The sequence below is a fragment of the Sorghum bicolor genome, chromosome 10 (assembly GCF_000003195.3).
Source record: "Sorghum bicolor cultivar BTx623 chromosome 10, Sorghum_bicolor_NCBIv3, whole genome shotgun sequence".
Classification (NCBI taxonomy): Eukaryota; Viridiplantae; Streptophyta; class Magnoliopsida; order Poales; family Poaceae; genus Sorghum; species Sorghum bicolor.
The window spans coordinates 54,186,289-54,208,427 of record NC_012879.2 but is presented as its reverse complement, the minus strand read 5'-3'; the positions used below and the strand labels follow the sequence as shown (position 1 = coordinate 54,208,427).

Below are 22,139 nucleotides of genomic sequence, written 5' to 3'. Positions count from 1 at the left end.
ATGAATCTTTTAAGTCTAGTTAGTCTATGATTGAACAATAATTAACAAATACAAACAAAAATATTATGGTAGCTAAACGCAAAAATATTCACAAACTAAGGCATTTCCAATGCAGAAACCATCATAGTTTTTATGGACATTAATTGTACTGTCACATAAGCGTTTTGCTGACGTAGCAAGGTAATTATTGAAGAGAGAGTTAAAATCATAGAAACCAGGTCTAAGGGGGTGTTTGATTAGAGGTGTTAAAGTTTAACGGATACTGTAGCATTTTCGTTTTATTTGGCAATTATTGTCCAATTATAGAAAAATTAGGCTTAAAAGACTCGTTTCGCAAATTACTCTATAGTTGTGTTTTTAGTTTCGTAAATAGTCTACATATATTTAGTACTCCATGCATGTGTTCAAACATTTGATGTGATGGGAGTTAAAGTTTAACTCTCCGAACCAAACATGGCCTAAGTTAGAAACCATGTCTACACTAGAACCAAGACAATAAATGATGTGATTGGTAGAGAATGAAGAGAGAATGCATGTGATTGGATAAAAAAATATTATATAAAAACTATCTATCGAGGCTATGGTTTTTATATGTAGTGTCTATGAAAATTAATAGGTATAGAAACTACGTGTGGTTTCTAGCATTGAAGCCTTATTTAGTTCCAAAAATTTTTGTTTGGTTTGTATTTGACAAATATTGTCCAACCATAGACTAACTAGGTTCAAAAGATTCGTCTCGCAAATTACGGGTAAACTGTGCAATTAGTTATTTCTTTTATCTATATTTAATGTTTCATGCATATGCCGTAAGATTTGATGTGATGGAAAATCAGAAAAATTTTGCAAATTTTTTTAGAAACTATCACTAGTACACAGAGGTATTATACAGGCGGTTTGACGAATCGCCTGTGTTGGTGGCCTGTGGAAATAATTTTTTCCACAGGCGGGTAACTGAGAACTGCCTGTGGAAATGCATTTCTACAAATATTTTAATATCAGGGAAGTCGCAAGTTGCACATTTTTTCACGTAAAATCACGTGCTACGCGGTCTGTGGGATTCGAACTTGAGACCTCGCCCTCATGCGTATCCTCCTCTGTCACTCCACCTATCACTCAGTTGTGTCTGTATTAGAGTTTAGTTCTCCGCATACTATCATAAACCAAGCATAAATTGATTATTTGAGGTCCTAAACGGATTCAAATAGAAAAATCGTCAACTATAAAGTTTTACAACTTTTTAAGATCTACAACTTTTATATTGGTAGTTCCTTCATCCGAGGTCATTTACAAAATTTGAATTTCAAATTTGAGAAATTCAAACGTAGTTTTCGATGACAAGATGATTTTAAATGAAAAAATTATCAACTACAAAGTTTCATAACTATTTAAGATCTACAGCTTTCATTTTGACAGTTTTTTTAAACAAGGTCATTTAAAAAGCTCAAAAAATTCAAGTTCATATGATTTCTATAGGCGGTTTCTTAAAAAATCCGCCTGTAGAAATATATGATTTCTAGCCTGTAAAAATTAATTTTCATAGACAGTTTTGTAGTCGGGTAAACCAATTTTTTTCCACAGTCGTTCTTTAATTAAAACCGTCTATAAAAAAATTATGTTTCATCGCTGTCTTTGAGCACATCTGCTACTAGTGTATCACTCGCTTCGCCCAATGCCATTTACTTCGTCTTCTCAGTCTTCCTTGCTCGTGTCTCCCTGGCTTTATTCCTCCACTTGGTCAACGTACCACATTAACATTTTGCGTTGGTTTGTGCATGGCCTCGATCGGACGTACAAGGTGGCCTCGTGTTCTGGCAAGATACTCGGTGCATGCAAAAGTTGCAAAAGTCAAATATGAACAATGCGGTGTGCGCCGAGCTGAGGCACACGTACCAATTTTTTGGTTTTACTACCATCACACATCGGAGATGCTAGCGCATGCGCACTGGCACCTATGATATTTTCCCAAGAAATAAACCACGCACGTACGTACACGTCCATCGACCTTCGTCGTCTACAACCTCCATTGCTTGCCTATATATATGTTCTTCCAGCTGCTTCTGTTTGGCCATGGTAGCAAAAAGCAGCAGTGACCGAGAGAAGGAACTAAAGAAAGCTGTACCAAAGGAAGGACGGAGATCAAATCAGACCAGAGCATACATATAGTCTCTCGTTTCTGGTCAAGGCACAATGATGCACGGGAGGAGAACCGCCATGGCAGTGGCCTGCCTTCTGTGCATGGTGGTGGCTCTGCTGCTAGTCCAGGATGTTCAGTCCAGGAAGCTACTGTGGACGGAGCAGGAGAAGAAGGAAATTACACATGGTGGCCTTGGCAACCATGGCGCTGCTGCTGGACGAAGCACCACCCTGGTAAGCGTCGTCTCTCTGAATCTTCGTAGCTACTGTACGTACTGCTATGCTAAATACCTCTCTGAGACTGAAACTTCACCACTGCAGCAAAGCGAATATACGCATGCGCGTTATATTTTCGCGTGAAATATTTTGGTCGGTTCATCCGAATCTTGCCTTACTATATATAAAATTGTGCTCAAGTTCGACGGGTATGTAATATTATATGCATGAATCCTGATTTTCATCCAGGGAAAGTACTCATTCAGTTACATGTGCATCGCATGTTCAGAGAAATTAGGATGTTGCGCGTAGACATACAGTACTGCAGTACGCCAGTACGTATATTCTTGTCTTCCTTCAAGACTGAGGGCATGGTCTTCCTTCAAGACTGAGGGCATGTTTGGTACAGCTCACAACAGCTTCATGAGCTGTTGTGAGTTGTTTTTTTTTGCCAAACACTTATTTCTAAAACAGCTTCATGGGTGAAGCTGTTTTTCCTCTCCTCTCACAAAGACATAAGTTGGATGAAGCTGGAAAAAAATAGCTTATTGCAGCTTCTCCGTCATTTCTCTCTCTCAACTATGCATAAAGTAGTTGGTGAAGCTATTTTGCCAAACACTTTCTCCAAAACAGCTCAGCTTCATATAGAAAGTCACTGATGAAGCTATTTTCTAAAAAAACAACTTTACTAGTGAAGTTGAGCTGTACCAAATAAGCCCTGAGAGTTGCTGCCTGCTAGTATATATATACGCACGCTTCCCTTGAGTATTAAGAAGAGTGCATCATTCTGGCTGCTGCTGTTATTTTACTTTTGATTGCATTGTGCGCTGAGAGTTTGGAGGGCAATAGCATGTGAAGCAGCCCCAGATATCTATCAGCACCATTCTTGATGCTACCGATACATATTCACATGCTTATCTACACTACACATGATCCAAGCACTTGCATACTCTGACCACGTTTTGACATGCGATTGGATGACACAAGTATATATTACCAACTTGATGGGGGGGGATTACCTTGTTATCAGTAGTAGTATATATATGTTCATATATCCATGCTAATCCACAACCACAAGTCCAGATAATTAAGTATATATATTATATGCAGAATATGTAAAATATAACTGGTGTGCTATTTACTGAATAATCTGCAGGAACCGTGCAGTGACGTTATGGGAGGTGGTACAGGAAATGCAGACAAGGGCGAACTGCCGTGTGATGATACGTCAAAATGGACAGAAATGCACACGGATTACATATACACCCAAGACGTCAAGCAACCATGAATTGTTAGCTAGTTAGCTCGTGTGTTAAGTTTCTGAACATTAGTTTTGTTTGTAGGCGTTATGCGTTCAGTGGTATGGGTGTATAATTAATTAGCTAGCCAGTCAGTAACTTAAGTGTACGCTAAATGAAATGGTACCGGTATCAAGCTTTTCGTCCTTGTGCTAATTATAGGGGCCACCGAAGTGACTACTCCCTCGGTACCCAAATATCGTGTCTTCTTTATATTATGATGAAATATCTCTGGTGGGATTCTAAACATTGTTTGGTCCTTCAGAATGCTCTACATTTTGTTCCATTCATCTAGTTGACACATGCATACTTGTCAACAATTCATCGATCTGTTTCTTTGTGGCCCAAATAGATCTTTGCCATGCTCGTACTAGTATGCAATAGTTGCCAATTTCAAATCAAAATTTCCATGCTCTAATAGTAGCAACTCTTCCTCTGTCCTGCACATTTCTTCAGACTAAGGCCTTGTTTAGTTCACTCTAAAAACTAAAAACTTTTCAAAATTTCCCGTCACATCGAACCTTGCGGCGCATGCATGAAACATTAAATATAGATAAAAATAAAAAATAATTACACAGTTTGCCTGTAAATCACGAGACAAATCTTTTAAGCCTAGTTACTCCATGATTGGACAATGTTTGTCAAATAAAAACGAAAGTGCTACAGTATCAAAATCCCAAAAAATTTTGGATCTAAACAAGGCCTAATTTCCACCTTTTTATCTATTTCTTGATATGTACCTGTCAACCTTTTGCTTTGTTGGATGCTTTCACGTGTTGTCGGTGGTAGTTTGATGGATATATATATTTCTTTCGGGGTTTCCCTAACCTTTTCAATAAGCAGTGATTTTCTTCCTTCGTAAGTGTCTCCTGGTGACCTGGCTTTTTCGTTAGGCTAGTTATGCTCCCACCCATCTACTTTGTTTTCCCATGAGTTTTGGGAGCTTGATTTACCAAGGAGTTAGACATTTCTTTAATCTAGTAGACCTTGATGTGTCGCCTTTGTCCTGGCAGTTACCTTTAGTTGTGGTGGCATCTACGACATAGGAGCAGGAGGAGACAGATCTCTTCTTGGCGGTGAGGGCGCATTAAGCGGTGGCAGAGGAGAAGGATATCACTTGGAGTACATTGCAAGTTGTTATCAACCAATGAACTAATAATTTGAAATACTAGTTACTACTATAGTTTTTTGTTGTAGAGGTAGCTAGGATACCTCTATATAGGCGGTTGTCCTAGCCGCCTCTACTCTTCCACCTCTACAAATTGGCTATCTGTAGAGACAGGTGCCTAGCCATATTAATAATTAGATTTGTAGAGGTTGCTAAGAACAACAACCACCTCTACACATAAGTTTTATAGAGATGACTGTAAACCACGTATGTCTCTATTATATATTTTTGGCATATAGCCACTAACAGATCCATTCTAAAAACATACACATAGATAAACGGTTAAACAAGTAATAGATGACATGATAGCTGCCATCAACATCAAGTTCGATATAAACAGTTAATAGATGGCATTGTTAGTTGCCACCTACAGGTTTCAAGTTCCAGACATGCATCCTTCCACACTAACAAGTTCCACAATCGACCCCTAGCATGTTTTAGGCTTATCACTAAAGGTTCAACAACATGTAGTCACTACTTGCATTGTATAGGCAAAAGAACAACCAAACATTCACTGTTGCTACATTTCTTGTAGGATGGGCCCTTCTTTTCTTTGTAGTACTTCCTCTCTACCTTCATGTTCTCAGCGATGTAGTTGTACAGCTGCTCAAGAAGCTCCTACATGCATGGTGTTTTATCTCCTTGCAATTGTGATCAAAGAGGTCATTCATATCATTCTTCGCTAGCAAGATCCTCTAGCGGACATCTCTTAAGCCATCATGCTCCTCTTGGCCAGAGTCATCAGAAACCTCCTTTTCAAAGTCATTAGAATTCTTCTCTTTGAAGTCATTGAAATCCTCCTCATCTTAACTCTCAGCAGGTACCTTTATTAGAAAAAATATATGATAAAGAACATATATCATTCATAAGTTTCCAAATAGTTCACAAAGTAGTTGACGTAATCATGTTACGTTAATCACTCCATTCCTTTTATTGTTCAACCAAAATTTGCCCGCTCAATCCATATTCAAGACATAGCAATGTAAGCAACTAGAGCAGGCCATGGTTGAAGCTAACTGACACATTTAGAAAATATAATGCAAGATAGCAAATACAATGGCATGCTGAACCCACCTAATCCACTTAGCAGGAAATGCTTAATCCACTTAGGGTCCACTTAGCAGGAAATGCTTCATCCAACTAATATAATGGCATCCTCCACTTAGCATAAATTCTAATGCTAATTGACACATTATAGAACCTGATATTAATTCATTTCTACCAGCTTTTACAAGCCATCCTACTAAAGATTGATAATGCCACTTTCTACTATCTAAGGCAGTAGACATGAAATTAAGTCATTTCAATCAGCTTTTATAAGCATCCTACTAAAAATATCAGCAACCATTGAAAAGCAAATAAGAGACACTGTCTAGCTTTCATCTCTTCCATGCCACTACTTTTTCAAACCTAAATGACATAGATTTTCAAGCAACACAAATTAACCTAATCTTTAAAGAGACGAATCCAATCAACACCAGCTCATCACCCCTAATATAAGTGGGACCAGACCAATTTTCAAGAAGACTATCTAACTCCTTGATGAACCCGTTTTACCATCCTCATATCATATGAAGGTCCATAGATACATAAACCTCCAGGTATAGTTGTCCAGACTATAACTAATCATCTATTCTATGCACAATACTATAAAGACTAACAAATCAAGTGGCTGTCTATGTAATGCATATACCATTTTAAGTCTAATAAGATTAAATGTTTGCCATTGGAAACACATGCGCTTATCCAACATTAGTTTAATGTGATAAGTTATTATATTACTAATCTTTCATTCACGTACAACAATATGTTCGTCCCAAACTATGTATGCAAACTAATCAATAACACCAAACATGCTCTCCCTCATTCTGTGACTGCAACAAAGTGACAACCATAAGCAACTTTAGTAAAAAAAAGCAATATATAAGTATATGCTTGCACATGGAAAATGCATGAGTTTAATTATAAACCTTTTGTTAGAGCTTAATATGATAAACTAGCATCTCTGTAGGCCACCTATTCTTAGGTCATCAACACCTTACTCACATCCCATTCTTTTTTTAGTTGCATGAGAACCCACAAAATCTAGTCTATTTTTCTAGATCTTCATGAACCTCCTTTAAAGAAGAGTAGAGCTCTACGTTAAACAGTGAAGCGAACATATATGATGAACCCTAAAACCCTAATCTACCAGAGGGGGAAATTCTCTAACCTTCTTCTTGCTCAAGCATGATACAGATTGTGCACCGGTGACCACCTTTCAGAGGCATCTTCGTTGTCGGTGTTCGACACTGCAAGCCCTTTGACCCACATCGCGGAGGTCACATGACCCTTCTTGTTGGTGGCTAGCACCAGATCCTTTATGTTGGCTAGTTTACCTTAACCCATGTATAAGAAAGCAAGAAAAAGAATAGTGATGCTTTGAGAGTATTACTCACATAGTCACAGTCTCACATTTATTTTTGTTTTTCCTCCTCAAAAAATATAGTTCGATCTGTCTTGCTACTTTTATTTGATTTCTCGTTTGATGATAGCGCGACAGTTGAGGTCATAAGTTTCTTTTTAGCAGAATTTTAGGTCATATAATAATAACTTGTTTCTTCTTACTTTTCTGAGGAAAACCATTCAGGGCCCGTGTAGTATATACTACAGTGATGATGAATAGGCCTAAGACAGGCCGGCAAGACCCAGTTGGTGGGGTATCATTTCAGCCCAAAAAACAGGCCCACTACAAGGCTAAGTTTTTCTTTCATTTTCCCACTGTTCTTCCGCTCTGACGAACGATCCGGGAAGGTCGAATCGGCGGCCGCCGCTCCACTCGGCACTCGCACTCGCACTCGGGCATATGATCCAGTGCTGTCTGCTGTAGTGCACTGCAGCGCTGCTGCGGCCGGTCGCCGCGCGCACGCGCACCCGGGTGGTGACTGGTGAGAGTGGAACGCACACGGACGGCCGAGCGGTGTCGCCGCCGGCACGCCGGGTATAACGTGCTTGTGTCGACATGGTGGTGCCATCGAGTGTGGGTCATGGCACATTGCCACCCTTCTGCTGCTGCTCCAGGAAAAGCCTATTCTACTGTACTAATAGTAACAGGAGGAGCCGACGGAGGAGAAGGACCAGCAGAGACAGTGGCTAGCTGCTCTTTTACGATTGCATTTCGGACAAAAGCGCGGAAAAAGGCTGCCGGTGACCGGACACCACCATACATATACATGCATGAAACCATCGAGTAGGGTTATTAGTACGTACTACATACACCTCCTCGTCACCGTTCTCATCCTCTCGATGGATCCACGTACGGCTAGAGCGCATAGCAACAAGCATCGTAGCTCTGCCATGGTGCCATTGGAAGGGTCACCAACTGGCAACTAGCTAGCCAACTGTGTTCCTACTAGCCGGCCTCCTCTAGTCGTAGACCCGGCTACAGCAAATACTGTTTGTTCTTTGCTGAGCGAAGGCTCCAAAACGGACCGGAATATTCGTGGGCATAATCCTTCCAAGTTCCCAAACACCAGAGAGGCCACACAGGCATCAGTCCAGGCCACTTAAATGGAGCCCTAGCTACTCACACAGTCACATGCCATGGAGTAGTGTTCGTGCTTTGATTAACCTTTTCTTAACCAATAATGCCAGTGGGTTTTATTTGAAAATTCGGCAAATTTGCGGGGACACATAGACGGAGGCCTTGTTTAAATCTAAAAACTTTTTGAATTTGGAGTATTTGATAATTATTGGTCAACCATTAACTAAGTAGACTTAAAAGATTTATCTCACAAATTATTTTTTATCTGTATTTAATGTTCTATGCATATGCCATAAAAAAAGATATGACATAGAATCTTAAAAGAAAATGTTTTTCAGTGTATCTAAACAAAGGCCAGAGCAGTGGCAAGGACAAATAGAAACAATTAAGATATGGCACAACTACACTAACAATAAAAGATCCATGACTCGATTCATAGTGGCGATCGACGTAACAAAAGCCGTGGAGAGAAAAAAGCCAGGACGCAAAGGAGACGACGATGCATGCATGCTGCAACAAATTATAAGGTACCTACGGTGGAGGCCCAGGCCCGGCCCTGGAGGCGGGCAAGCGGGGCGGCCGCCCTGGGCCCCCAACCAGACAGGCCCCACCCCAAGTATGCAAACCAATAAACCATGCAATGATTTTTAAGGTATTTATACATTTATATGAATTAAAATTATTGTATATGAATATTGCTTTTGTATGTAGAGTTAAGTATTTATGAGTATATATATATATACAAGTACTATTCTACACATCCGAATTGTTATACTGACAAAATTCAATATCGTTCAGTATTTGTGTTTCAGTATTGTTCAGTTTTTTTTATTCTGGGTGTAGTACTGAATGATATTCCATGTTGTTCAGTACTATTCAGCATTTTTCTACTTAGTTTTGGCTTACGATGTAGAATATTTAGGCCCTATTTGGTTTCTCCTGCTAAATTTTAGCCAGTTAAAACTATTTTAGCTACTCTTTGGTGACTAGTGTAACTAAACTATTTTAGCTCTTTTTTAGTCAGTGTGTTTGGAAGTTTAGCTACTAAAGTGACTAAAATTTAGCAAGAGGAACCAATCAGACCCTTATTCTAGAATAACAACAACTACAGCCTTGTTAGTTCCTAATTTTTTTTAAGATTTCTCGTGACATTAAATTTTTAGACGCATGCATGGAGCATTAAATATAGATAAAATAAATAACTACTCCCTCCGTCCACGAAAGAGTCAATTCCTAGAATCCGTGCCAGTCAATTTTTTTTAACTTTGACTAACTTTATAAAAAAGAGTAACAACATCTATGACATAAAATACACATCATATGAAAATATATCCTATGATGAATTTAATGATACTAAATTGATACCATAAATCTTATTATTTTTTTCTAGAAATTTGGTCAAAGTTTAAAAAGTTTGACTTAGGACAACTCTAGAAATTGACTCTTTCGTGGACGGAGGGAGTAATTACACAGTTTACCTGTAATTTGTGAGACGAATCTTTTGAGCCTGGTTAGTCTATAATTGGACAATAATTGCCAAATACAACAGAAGTGCTACAATAGCCAAAACCAAAAAAATTCCTTAGGCCTTGTTTAGTTCCCAAATTTTTTTTGTTTTAAGTACTGAAACACTTTCGTTTTTAGTTGACAATTATTGTCCAATCATGAATTAACTAGGCTCAAAAAAAATCATCTCGCGATTTGCCTACATTTAGTACTTCATGTGCCGTAAGATTCGATGTGACCAAAAATCTTATAAAATTTTTGGCTTTTAGGATGAAATAAACAAGTCCTAACTAAATAAGACTTACCTATATGTATAAAGGGCTCCGAATTTTTCTTTCGCCCCAGGCCTCTAAAAACTCAGAGCCGGTACTGTGGAGGCCATATACCTTGTCATATGTGATCCTCACCGGTCAGACGGTCACCATTGTCTTTATTTTCTTTCTTTTTTTTTGCGTCGACTCGCCACCTTTCTGATGCAAATTAAAACATCGATCACTGGCACTGCACTCACGAGCGCGTGAACGACATGGTGGTACAGTTTGATGTATTAGCCACAATTCAATGCAGTTCTAGAACTGTGAGTGCAGCCTAAAAATGGGCTCTCCAACGAGCCAAGTGACTGACTGTTATCAAAGATTAAAACCAGTCTTATTACAAATCCTAGCTATGTTACATATTACAGATTAAAAATTATATATAGCTAAGAAAATCAGAATAACTTATAATTTGGAAGGAGTCTTTTGCCTATGCATGGTTAAATTAAAGACTAGGGGGCGGCCCTATAACTCTAAAAAAATGGAAGAAGCAAGTGCGTGTGGTACATATTTGGAGAATATATTTTTAAGCCGAGATCACATAGAGCGCAGCTTAGCCAAATTTCCATATAGAAAGCCGGCCGGCCTTGGGGTAGCTAGCTCTTGCTGACCTAGCTAGCTGTTGAGTGTTGACACACTTATGCAGGATGATTTATCTGACGGGTGACGGAGCATCATCAGCCATGGGGAAGTCATATGCTCCAGGATATTCTGCACGAGCACACGGCAGTGGATCGGAGGAAGGAATAAAAAGGCAAAGGGAAAAGCCAAGGTTTTGGTGGTGCATATATATATATATATATATATATATATATATATATATAGTGCTTTGGTGGAGGCAATCATGGCCATGGCTGATGCTGCTTCCTCCCTCTGCTGCCGCGCGCCTTCTGGTTCGTGACTCGGCCCCCAACTCCTAAAAAGCTCCGCCCACGCAAACACAAAGCTCGTCGTCGTCGTCGTCGTAGACTTCTCCCTGAAGTTGTCGCGCGCACTCACGCTGCGCCGCTTCCACTAGCAAATATAATCGACGTATTTGGTACAGCTTACAATAACTTTATGAGTTATTATGAGCTATTATTTTTACTAAACACTTATTTCTAAAACAGTTTAAGAGGTGAAGCTGTTTTTCTTCTCCTCTCACAAAGACATGAGTTGGGATGAAGCTGAAAAAAAGTAGCTTACTGCAGCTCTCTCCCTCATTTCTCTCTCTCATCTATGTATGAAGTAGTTGGTGAAGCTATTTTATCAAACACTTTTTTCAAAACAGCTCGACTTCATCTAAAAAGTTGCTCATGAAGCTATTTTTTTTTAAAAAAAAAACAGATTTACTAGTTGAGTTGTGTCAAACAAGCTTATCTGCCATGCTATAACTTTGCTAGATTGCTGTACAAGTTTTGCGACGTACGAGAGTCGTACAATGCATGTTATTTTATCCAGTCCTATAGGTTAAGAAGAACCATGCTATAATATTTTAGGTGCCTAAAATATTAGTATGTTTTCAAGTAACGATTTTCACCGTTGGCTCATGAGCATATGAAGCTAAGATTTAGCTAGATAGAGGAAAAATCAAGATATATAGGAGTGGATACCATATCGTTTGAGAACTCAGGCATGTAACCATTAGGAAAAGTGCAAGATTTTTATATATAAAAAAAGAGTATTGCACCTGAACAAAGAAAATACTAGCATGTATTGCATGCATGATTTTGTAAGTATACATATCTTGCTTGAGACACGCTAATCAAATAAAATTTCACATTCGAAACAAAATTAAAGCTCATGTGTAGTCACTATGCATACTTTTTTTATTTGGTGATAAGAGCACTAATGGTTAGAGCTAGTTACTAGCTCTAAGCTAACTTCTCCAATAATGTCGACTTTAGTCCTACATGACACTCACACATAACCTTAAAATATGTGCAAAAGTTTGGTTCTTGACCAAGAGCTAATGTTTCTCTCTTCTATAAAATATAAGAAAAATTGCTTAGAGCTAACTTAAGAGTCAATTGTTGAAGCTGCCTTAGCAAACATACTCACTCTGTTCCATTTTAATTGCCGTTGTTGGTATACGTGCCACAAGTTTAATTCAATTTGTAGAAAATACTTGCAATATTTATATCTTTAAATAAATTTGTTAAAAAACTAGTGGATTCATAGATCTTTCAAATGATATTAATTATATATTATAAATATTAATATTTTTTAATATATAATTATCAGCAGTTATTTTTGGGAAAACGCAAGCGACAATTAAAAAATAGACGGAGGTAGTATATGTCTACGTCTACGTACGTACGTGTTGGCTTTCTAGGCGAGAACATATACGTACATGCATGGTGTGACTACTGAACTAGGATTGATGGAGAGGAGAGGACGGTCTTTTCCGACGACAAAAGCTATATATGCTAGCGTGATGACGACGTCGGCCCTCTGCGCGCTCGAGGCGCCGCTTCCAGGTCCAGTCCAGGCTAGGCGCACCGAGAGCGCCTCCTTTTGGAAAGTAGCGGCCGGGCAGGCCGGCCCCACGTGCGTGGATTTTTGTTGATGGACTCGCATTATCATATTGCCACCACTGCTATATTAATCTTAGGCCTCTCAATTATTCCCCCCCACTTTAGTTTCTTACATATACATATATATTTCCCTTTTCTTTTTCTGATAAAGAAGGATTTTGTTCACTAGCTAGCTAGCTCTTGAAGGCCGGGAAAAGACTACATAGGCCAGGGGAAGGAAGAACTCATTCATCGATCAGTGAGAACGAATCCTGATCTGTCGCTTTATTGTAAACTCATCTGCCGAATTATCCTGAGGAATAAATATTTGGTGTTCATCAAATCAAAGAAAACACAATGTCGTCGTCAAAGCACCTTTGCTAAAGCGCTCTAGCTATAGCTATACTTGTGGATAAGAATTACATATATAAGGAGGACGCAATGATTTGTGTGCGCGCGCCACAAAAAACTTGTTTATTTTATTTCTTATCTCACGATCAGCTAAGCTTGAATTATAGTATTTACATGGCTTCAATTAATTCATCACCTTGTTAATTAGCAACAGATTATATGTGTCTGTTTTTTCAAAATTTTCTAACACTTAATTATTTAGCCTCTTTGTTTTTAACGCATCGATGCCATATGCATACAGTCTCGCCGAAATTCTTTATGGATTTGAGTGACTGATCTGACCTGCCAGGCTGCCACACTGAGCCACCGAATTTAGCAAGAAATCAGTTGCAACAAGAACCGACAAGTACAAGCGGATAAGTAGTAACCAAAAAGAAAAATACTTTTGGACACAAAAATGAAATTAAAGAATGCTGCAGGGGCAGCAGAGTACAAATAAATGGTTGCACTTGTTGACCGTACAAGTGGAGGAAAAGTCGCAAACTTTATTTGCATTAATTTGACCTTAAAAACTCTTGTGCACTTAAACAAAATCTAACGGCGATCGACCTTTTCTGAAAAAAAAAACCCTAATTGCCAGCTAAAGTTTATGGGCCCTTGTTTTGGTGAAGTATTAATTAGCACGATGCATAAAAATGCTGCACATATTCTATGCAAGCGTACGTGTCGCATATTTGCTTGCGACACGGCATGTGGACTCGTCATTTGTCCACGGCTGCATGGCATTCGCTACGTGAAAACGTACGTCCCTTTTTCTTCAGCGAATGTCTCTTCGTTCCTTTTCTTTTTGTTTAGGGGAATACGACGTCTCTTTTCTGAGGGGCCAAAGCTATTAGTTAGTGCCATAATACAATACAATGATATTAAAGAATGATAAATAATGCAAATGGGAATTGTACGTGTGCATATGCCTTTGTTGTTCTAATCTGAATGAAGAGACAGCGTCCTACAAATAAACATTTTTCTTTCGGAGTGTTGATGATGAAGAAGGTGATCGATCGAGCTGTTTGCATGAACAAGATAGCGCGCAATGCAAGTTGGCAATCGATTATCACCTGTTCAACGTATTCGCACATGAAAAAAGAGTGCTCATGTAGCCTATACTTGTAAGTACAAAAGATGACATCAAATATACGCTTGGCTGAAAAGTTATGGATAAAAGTATTGTTCGCTGATTTGTTATGAGGGGAAAACATTACTGAATGGTTGACATATTCGGCAAATAAGCTCAAGCGAACAGGCTGTAGCTTATAGAAATGAATGCTGGCAAGAGATGTAATCACGTTTTATTTAGTACAAGACACATTAATAGGGGAGCTACTAATTCACATTAGACTGTCCACAGCATAGCGATGCGGAAAAAAATTATACCTAACATCGAGCACCGATGCCTGAGCTCTTCCATCCTCACAGTGTTGGCACCAATACTTGCATGTGTGTGGACCCCGATCACAATACCATCCCCTTGCTTTTCGATGCTTGTCTATGTCTGAGATATAATTTTTTAACCTTCCAAGCTCTGGTGAACCTATATGCTTCGGGTCATGTGATTTAGAAGCAAGCATCGACACACAATACCACCCCCTTGCTTTTCGATGATTGTCTATGTCTGAGATATAATTGTTTAACCTTCCAAGCTCTGGTGAACCTACATGCTTCGAGTCATGTGATTTAGAAGCAAACATCGACAACAACAATATGTCTACCCGATGCCTCTCTCTCTCACACACACACACACATTGTGGCCAGTCTTACAAAGCAAATAGCAAGAGTATCCATCATGTTTCCATGTTTTTAAGGGACTCAACCTTTTGTACTCAAAGTATACTGACTCTAGGCCTTGTTTAGTTCACCCTGAAAACCAAAAAGTTTTCAAGATTCCCTGTCACATCGAATCTTGTGGCACATGCATAAAACATTAAATATAGACGAAAATAAAAACTAATTACACAGTTTAGCTGTAAATCACGAGACGAATCTTTTGATCCTAGTTAGTTTATGATTGGATAATATCTGTCACAAACAAACGAAAGTGTTACAGTACCGAAAACTTTTCAGTTTTCAGAACTAAACAAGGCCCTAGTTAGAAAGTTGGACTTCGTTTTCTGCTTCACTTAGATCTTTTTTTTTTTGGGTAAGAAGTTAGAGCTGATTGGTTCACCACGTGAGGGTCTGCCCGCCATTCACCTTGTAGGTCGTCTTCAAGCAAGCTCTAAGGCATGTTTGTATGGTGGCTTGGGCCAAGCAACAATCTGAACTGTCGTCTATGGTGGCTTTGTATGGTGCAGGCTAAGGCATGTTTGTTTGCTAGCTAAGGCATGTTTATATGGTACCGGCTTTGTATGGTGCACGCTCCAAGCGGGCGAAATTGACTACTTGGATCTACTGCCTGTGTACTAGGCAGCTTTACCAGGGTTCCAAACAAGTCTGTTTGTTTATATTTCTGGCAAAGTTGCCAAACACTAGAATTAGAAGAGCTCCCATGAGTCCGATTTTGAATGCATGCATGGGGCTATGATCCCTGTGTTGGGCTGGCCCTTGTCTGCCGGACTACAAAGGAAACGTCTCTTTAGTGACTTGCCTATTTAAGATATGAATATTGATACTAATTTTCATGTATTTAGTCATATTTTAAAAACTTAAATTTGGTTCGAACACTAGAATTGAGAGAGGGATACTTGCCGAGCACCTGCCCTTCGTAAGTACTCCCTCCCTCTGTTCCAAAGTTTTAACTCCTAAATACATGTAATCAAATTTTTTAAATTTAACTAACTTTATAGAAAAGAATACGGAACTTGTGAAAATATACTTTATGATAAATCTAATAGTATTAATTTGATATTATAAATTTTAACATTTTTTTTTTCTAAAAATTTGATAACTAGCCGGCCAACCGGTCAGTGGCTGTATGTAGCCTTGTGGGCGCTTCAGTCATCTCACGGGAACTTTTACGGCAAGTTCCTCACGAAATTGCAGAAATAATGGTACGGTGCTTTTTCGATGATGGTGGTCACACTCACACCGCACACGCGCGTCAGATTGCATTTGTTTTTTCCAGACAGGGGTGGCCATGAGTCAGAGGAAAACAGAGCGAGAGCCTCGTCGTCATCGTGGTGGCGGGACGACGTACACGATCTCGCCTTGTCATCATGGACTTGGACGACGCACGAGATCGATAGTGTTGGTCGAAAGAAGCATGATCGGCGACGACGACGACGCACGCAGCAGGAACAGCACGAATTCGCGTGAAAAAAAGAAGGCAAATCGATGAGATCCAGCTGAACTCCAGCCAAAACAAAGCCGGCCCTGCGCGTTTATTCAAGCTGGAAGCAAGCCTTTTTTTTTTTTCCCCGAAACAGCCCAAACAACCAGCTGCTGCCTCTGCCTCTGCCGCTGCCGCCGGCGGCGGCGGCGGCGGCTGGGGTTGGGTGGCCTCACGGTTCACGTGGTCACACGCCACCGAACTCCAAAGCAAAAAAAGAACCTCTCGACAAAATTGGCCCCCGCGAGCGTCGTCGTCGTCGTCGTCGCGAGCTGTCGCGACGCGCGGGGTTCTCTCGGCTCCTCGGCCGCCTGCGCGCGCGCGCGCCGTTGGGCTTGGGCGTGCTACACGGCCTCCTCGGCACCGGCGGACGGCGTGGCGAAGGCGAGCGGCATCTTGGCGCTGGCGACGGCGATGAAGGACGGGAGGGCGTCGCCGGCCATGATGACCACGACCTTGGGCTCCCGGTCCAGCGGCACCAGCACCCCGCGCACCGTCGCCGCCTTCTCGTCGTCGGCCGCCGCCGGCTTGCGGCGCGTGCAGACGAGCACGAGCAGCGCCACCACGATGAGCCCCATCATCACCGCGAACCCCAGGAAGAGGTACGGCGTCGGCGTCCTCCACAGGCTCGGCGCCCGCGCGCCGCCGCCAGCCATTACCGGCGCCGCCACACCTTCAACTCTCTCCATCGGCCTCATTTCTCTCTCTATATATCTTTCTCTAGCTCGCTCGCTGCCCTCTCGCAGCTCTCCCTGCTCTAGATTGCCTTTGCCTGGCTAGCTGCGACTGAAGGTGGGAGGAGGCGGGGCGGGGAGGGTATATATAGGCCGGCCGGCCGGCCGCGGGGAGAGGGAGAGGGGGAAGAGCACGGGGGAGAAGAAGCGTTGCCTTGCGTGCCTCCCCCACCAACAAGTGCTGCTGCTTGCTGTCGTTGCTGCTCAGGTGGGGTGTGATGGTGCGGCGGCTGGGCTGGGTGCGTGCGCGCTTTGTTTTTTCTCGCACCGTCTCACGTCATGCTGGAGGCCAGCTGCCGCATGCACACGCACGGACGGCACAAGGAGAGGGCGGTCAGCTCGTAGAAATTTTTTTTAGGAAAAATATTTTATTGTACTGACTTTATAAATGCAATTCCAAATATTTTTCACGTTTTCTGGTTCTGGCGACCTTTTTTTTGTGTGTGCCTGTATATTTGTGTATATGTCCGTGTATGGCTTTAATTTATACATTTTTTTTAACCAACATTCGATCGACTAGAAACCAGTGAACCAAGACAACCTTGCGACTTCCCTTCTAAGAAAAGAATTGTTTTCATTTTTAAAAAGTTACACAGTTGTATAAACACAGGCCTTGTTTAGTTCCCAAAAAATTTTGCAAAATTTTTTAGATTCCCCGTCACATCGAATCTTTAGACATATGCATAAAGTATTAAATATATACAAAAATAAAAACTAATTACACAGTTTGGTCGAAATTGACGAGACGAATCTTTTGAGTCTAGTTAGTCCATGATTGGACAATATTTGTCAAATACAAACGAAAGAGTTACAATGTTTATTTTGCAAAATATTTTGGAACTAAACAAGGCCACAGTATGCAGATCGAAAGATATCGATGCTTCTCTACTCGAGGGCTTCGTAAAAATTTTCAAGATTCCCTATCACATCGAATCTTTGGTCGCATGTATGGAGCATTAAATATAGATAAAAATAAAAACTAACTGTACAGTTTACCTGTAATTTGTGAGATGAATATTTTGAGTCTAGTTACTCCGTGATTGGACAATGTTTGTCGAATAAAAACAAAATACTACAGTAGCAAAAAAAAACAAAAGTTTTTGCAAACTGAACGAGGTCTAAGGAGGTACTCAGTAGACCAGGGAGTAGCACTAGCAAAGTAGTGTACGTGAGGAGAGGAGGCGAGCCATGCGTCACTCGGACTGATGGATGGAACTGGCTTGCACTGTCCGGCAGCTGCGGTCGCGTGTGGCGTTTCCGAGTCGCTGCGTCACGAACGCACCCGGCATTCGATTCCTCCCCACGCGGCCACATGACATGCCCTTGTTGCTGTGCTCCGTGTGGAAACCTTGTAGCGGCGGAGAGCAGGCTGTACGCTGGGGTCTGGTCTGGCACGTGCGTGGAAGCCTGCATTCTGCAGAGATAGGAGTGCGTGCGGCGGACGCCGGCGCGATGCGCGCCTACCTCTGGCTGGCCGGATGCGTTATGACACTGCGGTCAATACTACTTCATCCGTTCCACAAATAACTACATTTCTTTGACTTATATAATTTATATTTGACTATTTATTTTATTCAAAAAAAATTTAATAAATATTATTTATTTTTTCATAACTTATTTTGATGTTAAATATATTTTTATAATAATTTATTTATTTTATTATTTGTATAAAAAAAAATTAAATAAGACGAATAGTCAAACATGAATCGTAGGAGTAAAAAAATGCATTTATTTGGAGGACGGAGGGAGTAAACTTTTTATATTTGAACATCTTAGTATTTTTTATTTATATTTAATAATTATTATCCAACTATAGACTAACTAGGTTTAAAAAAATTTGTGTTGCAAATTATGGAGCGTATGTCTCATTCCAATTTTATTTTATTTCGTATGATATAGCAGTCTTGAAATAACATCATGAAACCCACCATTGCTTCGTGCCGAGCCGTCATGGGCCCACGGTAGCAATCGTGTAGGAGTAGTACACCGTGCTTAAATGGGCCAAACCCCCATGCCGGCCCAGCCAGTTTGACGTGCATCATCCATTCATCATGTGTATATGGTGCTCCATGTCGTTCCGTTTTGCTCTGATTTCGACTGTCACACTGACACGTGCGTCGTTTATTTATTCACGCGTTTCGCGTGCCATGTATCGCCTCGGTCTGTATAAACAGGTGATACACGGATATATACTCGCCCGCAGTTTCCTAGTGCCCATACCGGCCGGCCAAGCCACAACTGGGAAACGGTACTGATCCATGCATATCCGATCCGTCATCCGTTCCACGACGGTACGTAGCGAAAAGCAGCCCCTCATTATTCATCCCAAAATAAACACACATGTCTTCTGCTTTCTTGAACAATCAAATATTTTATAGTTTGACAAATATAAATGAATATTTATAATACGTAATAAATATTAGTAGATCGAGGTTGGAATGTAGTTTCATAAGAAACTTATTTGAAGATACAAGTATTTGGTACTATTTTCTATATCGCTAGTTATTTGAAGATACTATTTTATATTGGGCGTCGTCGTTCCTAGTTCCTGCACCCTCTTGCCGGCAAATTCGCTAATCTATCAAAGTATGCATTCGTTGGACCTTTGGCTTGACCGTTCTGACTATGGATGTGCCACAACATGCCCGATGCATTCTGAAAGTTCATACACTGTATTTGTTTCATTTATGAGAGTGAATTCTGAAAGTTCTTAAGTAGAGCAACTTTAAGGGACTCTCTAGATACTACCTAATTGATAGAAATATATATTTTAGTGAAAAAAAATACCCTCCAACAGTTTTTAAATGGTTATCTAAGTGTAGTCGTCTTCTATTTCAAAATTTTCACTAGCTAATCAAAGATAGAAAACGAGAACAAGTACATAGATATAGAAAAACTGAGATATAAAAAAAAAACTATTTTATGCACATAGCTCTCCAAGTGATGAATTAGAGGATGAGTTTTAAAAAGACTATTGGATATATATGCTCTTAGATTAGAGAATACATATAAGTGCTTAAACGAGATCATGCTTGATGATTTGCCGAGACAACTTTTGTAGAATATATCACGATGAATCCGTTTGGGTCGGGCCAGCCGGCACGTTGGTACCCGTTCTGCCGAGAGATCTTTTATTACACTGTGCAATCTTCTTCTCCATAAAACGGAAAATCAAGGTCACCAAGGTTGAATCGGTCATAGGCTAGGGATTCCAGTTCGTAAAGGACGTAAGAGCTCATTTTAACACTGTTTGTATATGCACTATATATAGATTGATTTTAAGGTATTTTTCTTGTATAAAATATTCTCTAGAAGACGCAATAGAAAAGAGAAGGTACGGTGAAGTTGCTTGATGATAACTTGTGACACTGCACCCAAAAAAACACCTGAAAACAGTTGCCGATACTACAAATTAACAGTGAAACAGGTGCGTTCGACGGGCACACACACCGCGGAAACTCCGATGAAATGAGGAAAAAAAAAAGAAACAGTATCTCCCGACAAGGTGACTTAAGTGCTCCACGTCACCACCAGATTCGCTCGCGTCGTCCAGCGCCCGGCCGGCTACACGTACGGTACGGCGCCTGCGCCGCCGCCGCCGCCAGCCTCGTCAGCGCCCCAGGCGAGCGGGAGCGGCTTGGCGCTGGCGAGGAATGACGGCGCGCGTTCGCCGGCCATGATGACGGCGACCTTGGGCTCCCTGTCGAGCGGCTTGAGCACCGGCATCCGCGCGGAGCTGGGCGCCTCCTCGTCGTCGTCGTCCGACGACCCGCGCCGCCGCGAGGAGCGACGACTGTTTCGCGCGCAGATGAGCACGAGCAGCACAAGCGCGATGAGGAACATCATGGACCCGATGACCAGCAAGATGTACGGGGTCGGCGTCCTCCACAGGCTCATCGCCTGCGGCACACCTGCAGCTCCCTCCAAACTCATCTCTCTCTAGGCCTCTACCTTCCTCTCGATCTCCTTGTGACTTTGCTTCGATGTCAGCGCTGTGGAAACACGGTTTCTTTGTTAGCAATGCAAGTCTGCGAATGGAGTTGGAGACCGGAGAGATCTAGAAGAGGGGATCGGAGGTATACCGGAGAGAAACCACGACGACGATCTGCTTGCTTCGCCTGCTGCCTCTCCTTGTCAGGCCATCATCGTCAGGATTCAGGAGCTGTGGTGATGCTGCGGTGGCGGTAGCCAAGTTGCCGGACGGAAGACAGGAGAGGGGAGGGCAGCTACGATGCCATGAAACCGGCCGGGGAAATGTATGGAGTGGGTGGCGTACTTCGTTCTGCAGGAGCACTCCTGATTCTGAACAAGTACTTTGTCTGGTTATAAACAAAATTTATGGAAGTACTACCCTGATATGTCTATTTAGATAATTAATTAACAATACCAATAGTGATAGCGAACGCGTATTTTTTTGAAGAAGTATAAAGAAAGGGTTTTATATTTAATGAAAGTACTTATGACGATAGATTATAACATCCATGTTATATCATCAAGCTATATAGCTTTTTTTATATACTAACTTGAGCAGTAACTGTTGTATAGAGAAGTGTACTTGCCTGCAGTCCTACGACTATGGATGCGACTATGGATGCGGTGAGATGTTACAAGTAGATATTCCACAATAATTGTGGCACTGGAGAAGCTTGCTTCGCCTAGCAAACTCGTCTGGCTGAGCAAGAAAATCCTTGCCCACATGGAGGCTATCTCCTGCACGAGCAAGATTCGTTTGTGCGTTGTGTGGCTCCTCTTCTAAACGTTGTGCGCTGGGGCTAAATCTGAGTCCTTGCTTCACAAATCGATCCTCCCCTTCAATGAATCGAACTCTAGCTACTTGAGAGAGAATAAAAGAGACTAGGAAACCGACAAGCGAAAGGGATCCAAACCGATGGGCATTTCTAGATGTGCTTATCTTTGCTAAGTCGAACGGAGCAAGGTAAGATGAGCTTGGCAAAGCTACCAAGCACACCCTTAGATTCAGTCTCACGTCACGCTATATATTATGCTATGTGTCGGCCTCAGGGTGGGGTGGGTGGTTGGAGAAATCTCATGATGCCGCCAGTTCTTCGTGTGGAAGCC

At 41.2% G+C, this 22,139-nt stretch overlaps 3 protein-coding genes across 3 annotated transcripts; 1 reads left to right on the top strand and 2 right to left on the bottom strand.

Moving 5' to 3' along the window:
* On the top strand, window positions 2,081-3,875 carry LOC8083487 (phytosulfokines 1). Its single transcript, XM_002438662.2, has 2 exons — window positions 2,081-2,367; window positions 3,506-3,875. Exons 1-2 carry the CDS (start codon window positions 2,188-2,190, stop codon window positions 3,635-3,637), a joined length of 312 nt encoding a protein of 103 aa, XP_002438707.2. The 5' UTR covers window positions 2,081-2,187; the 3' UTR covers window positions 3,638-3,875.
* LOC8083486 (protein GLUTAMINE DUMPER 5) lies at window positions 16,333-17,136 on the bottom strand. Its single transcript, XM_002437273.2, has one exon. It carries the CDS (start codon window positions 17,022-17,024, stop codon window positions 16,671-16,673), a length of 354 nt encoding a protein of 117 aa, XP_002437318.1. The 5' UTR covers window positions 17,025-17,136; the 3' UTR covers window positions 16,333-16,670.
* LOC8067678 (protein GLUTAMINE DUMPER 6) lies at window positions 20,456-21,324 on the bottom strand. The gene is made up of 2 exons (XM_002437272.2): window positions 21,143-21,324; window positions 20,456-21,052 (listed from the first exon to the last, which is right to left on the bottom strand). The coding sequence occupies exon 2, from the start codon at window positions 20,991-20,993 to the stop codon at window positions 20,625-20,627; it is 369 nt and encodes a 122-aa protein (XP_002437317.1). The 5' UTR covers window positions 20,994-21,052; window positions 21,143-21,324; the 3' UTR covers window positions 20,456-20,624.